The sequence below is a fragment of the Austrofundulus limnaeus genome, unplaced genomic scaffold (genome assembly GCF_001266775.1).
Source record: "Austrofundulus limnaeus strain Quisiro unplaced genomic scaffold, Austrofundulus_limnaeus-1.0 Scaffold2979, whole genome shotgun sequence".
In the NCBI taxonomy this organism is placed as follows: Eukaryota; Metazoa; Chordata; class Actinopteri; order Cyprinodontiformes; family Rivulidae; genus Austrofundulus; species Austrofundulus limnaeus.
Window position 1 is genome coordinate 6,038 of NW_013955381.1, and position 3,173 is coordinate 9,210.

General features: G+C 38.5%; 1 protein-coding gene across 2 annotated transcripts in view; it reads left to right on the forward strand.

The window, feature by feature from the left end:
- slc35a5 (solute carrier family 35 member A5) overlaps positions 1-2,662 on the forward strand; it is a gene marked incomplete at its 3' end in the record, with an annotated part of 8,693 nt that extends 6,031 nt beyond the window's left edge. For both annotated transcript variants that reach the window (XM_014000358.1, XM_014000359.1), the window contains 2 exon segments: positions 2,317-2,450; positions 2,595-2,662. In XM_014000358.1, coding sequence (XP_013855812.1) covers positions 2,317-2,450; positions 2,595-2,662 — 202 coding nt within the window.
- Between the last annotated feature and the right edge of the window lie 511 nt (positions 2,663-3,173).

Here is a 3,173-nt window from a genome sequence, read left to right on the forward strand (position 1 = left end):
GACCTCAAAGTGCACAAGAGACCAACTTCAGCGTTGGATGAGATTTTGAAGCTGAAATCGCGTTCGGTGTGAACGCAGCATGATTCGGACCAAAAAAGCGAACTCTGGTCCGCCTGAAACCCTAGGTCTCGGTTCGATTGAAACGAACTCTGGTGCGGTTTGATTGAATCTTTGAACGCTAAGCAGACCAGAGACCGCTCCAAAAGCAGGAAGYAGACTATACCACATGACATTCTGAGTAATAACAGTAATAAATGTACTTATATGGTGTAAAAACCTCACTGGACGACTGTATAAGGTGGACATCATGTCTCTGGAGCTGGACRTGCTCCTGCTCGATTAACACGGAGCTTCCTCAGCCGCCTTGTGTGTAAAAACAACATTCTCYRTGGTTCTGCCTCATCTTCCTCTCATGCTGAGCTCATTGTTGAAGACTATTTGTTTAGCACATTTAAAAACAAAAAATAAACCCTACAACCACTAAAATGTAACGTTACTACTGTTTGTTTACATTTTGTGAAGAAGGAAGTTGCTCCATGTCTTCTTCTGAGGTTTTCATGTTGATTCCTTCAGTGGTTCTTGGTGCAGCGCCCCCACAGGTGAGGGTGGGAACAGGTTGTTTACAGGGTTTAGTTCAGTTCAGAAACTGCAGTGTGAATTCAAACCACACCAACAGAAAATGTAAACAAAGCTTGYAGTTTTGGTCCCCAATCGAACCGAGTCTACCGGACTATCAGCTGTGAATATGCCCTTTGACTATATACAGTATATACTGTATCACCTGCTGTTAAAGGCAGTATTGTTTTTGTCCATGTGTGTGTTTATTTATCTGTAGTGTCAACAAAATATCTCRAGTGGATTTTAATGAAACTCTCAAAGTAATTATCRAATGTACAACTGATTAATCTTTGGAGTCAAGATGATCAACACAATTAACCAACATTGACCAATGCAAAGAAGTCTGTAGATCAGTCAATTTTACAGGTCCTAAACTAATATTTGGTGTGGTAGTAGCTGAGAGTCATCCTCAACACAAACTCCAAGAGCAAACACATCTTATGAGATATTGCATAGGTTTGTGCATGTTGTCATAAAAGGGTTAACCAAAGCTGCTACAACTTAATAATTTCTCAACATAAACTGATCTTTGTTTAGAAAACAKGCTTGAAAAGCAGTAATATGTGTTATTTACAGGAATACTTGGCCATTCATATTTATTTTAATATGTCCTAAAACCATCATTTRTGCATCATTTCATTTTGTTTACATTATTGTGCTAGTCCATGTATACCACATGTCTTATTTCTGTGACTATCCAATAATTTCTTAGAACTTTCTTAAGATTTTATCTCAGTTTTGTCGTAACATGACTTGATGACATGCTGGTGTCTGCTTTAAAAATACAGTTTTTTAGGAAGAGTGGTTTGTGTTAAATTGTCATGATGTGGCAAGTTGATTAAAGATGAGAATATATATTTTTGATTGAATGTACAGTTACTATTCATGTCTTTTTCAGATTTTACTGTCTGTTTGTGAACATCAAGGGTGGCAAGACACATTAATTCAGGGTTCCCATGGGTCCTTGAAATCCTTGAAAGTTTGTGAATTTGAAAAAATGATTTCAAGGCCCTGGAAAGTTTGTGAAAACAGCCAAAAATTACACTTGTCCTTGAAAGTGCTTGAATGTTTTTTGGGGATTGAAGTTCTTTATTCACACGAAAATGGTAAATAAATAAATAATAATAATAAAATAAAAAACGTACATTTGTTGCAGTGGATAACTCAGGATTACAGTAAACTGACGTGGTTTTCAACAAATAGCCTGAGCCATAGTCATAGTTTTATCCAATCAGAGCAGAGCAGGGCGGGTCTTTGAGCTCAGGTGAAGCACCACAGCTCCTCCTGGACATGTTCACATCCCCTCCTCCCAAACTGAGCTGCTGAACCTCCAGGACATAATTACATGTCCATGTTTTGTAGATATGAATGAAAGGTATAGATTTAATCCAGTTTCTTTCATTGATTCCCAGTTTTCCATTGAATTTACCTGATATTAAACCTGTTTGTTGGTAACACTCTGCGGTAGCAGTAGGTAATTGTTATTGAGCTTGGTTTTTAAATTTGAGGAAATTGGTACTGGAAAGTCCTTGAAAGGTCTTWGAATTTGATGTTGACCAAGGTGTGGAAACCCTGTTAATTGTTATTAAGGAACCTGTTATTGATTGTGTGTATAAATCAGATTATATGCACTGTGGAAAAGTCGTAACTCACGTTTGACTTTMTATAAAAGGTAAAATGACTCCTGTCTGTCCTCAGAGGGACGGTCCTGCAGAGAGTTGGGTTTCTCCTCCAGCTCCTCCTTCCTCTTCTCCCTCAAGTGGGCTGTCCCTGCATTCCTCTACTTTCTGGACAACCTCATCATCTTCTATGTGATGACCTACCTGCAACCTGTAGGTTAACAATAAATCAGAAACGAGACCACAAAAAGAATCCAAATCTTTTTATCTTGTATAAGTTTTATTTTTATCCTGTCTGCTTTTACAAAGTGTCCTTTGTGCAGTGACTTATCTTTTATCTGTTTATGTTGTCCCCAGGCCATGGCAGTGTTGTTCTCCAACTTTGTCATCCTGACCACAGCGGTTCTCTTCAGAATAGTTCTGAAGTAAGTGGCTCATTGCTGTAAAGTTTGCTGCTTTTAAAAACACACKGTGTTTGTTTTTCATCTCTTTTCTTTGTTGGGTGACCTCAGAGAAACAACTCCCTTATTAATGTTTTTATGCACTTGTCGTCGCATGAAAGCAGAAACACGTTGGAATAATGCCAGAAAAGTCTGCGTGTATGGTCGTAATAATGATTTAACTCTGAGCAACAGGCAAACAGGACTCAATCAGGAAGTCCTGTCGGCCCGTCRCTGACACGTCAGCGGACACAGCCAATAATATACACCATGATAACATCATATGAYRTGCTTATAACCAATCACAGATCGCCTAATATACTCTCCAGCCWATCACAGGGCTCCCAGCTCAAAGAGTGTCTTATCAAACAAGAGAGGTCAGTCCGTTGCAGAGTTCTGTTGTCTGGACAAACAGATTAACATTAAAGAGTAACTTACCCCAAAATTAACTTTTTTTAGCTGATAAACTGTCTAGAATGTGTCTAAAATGTTATAT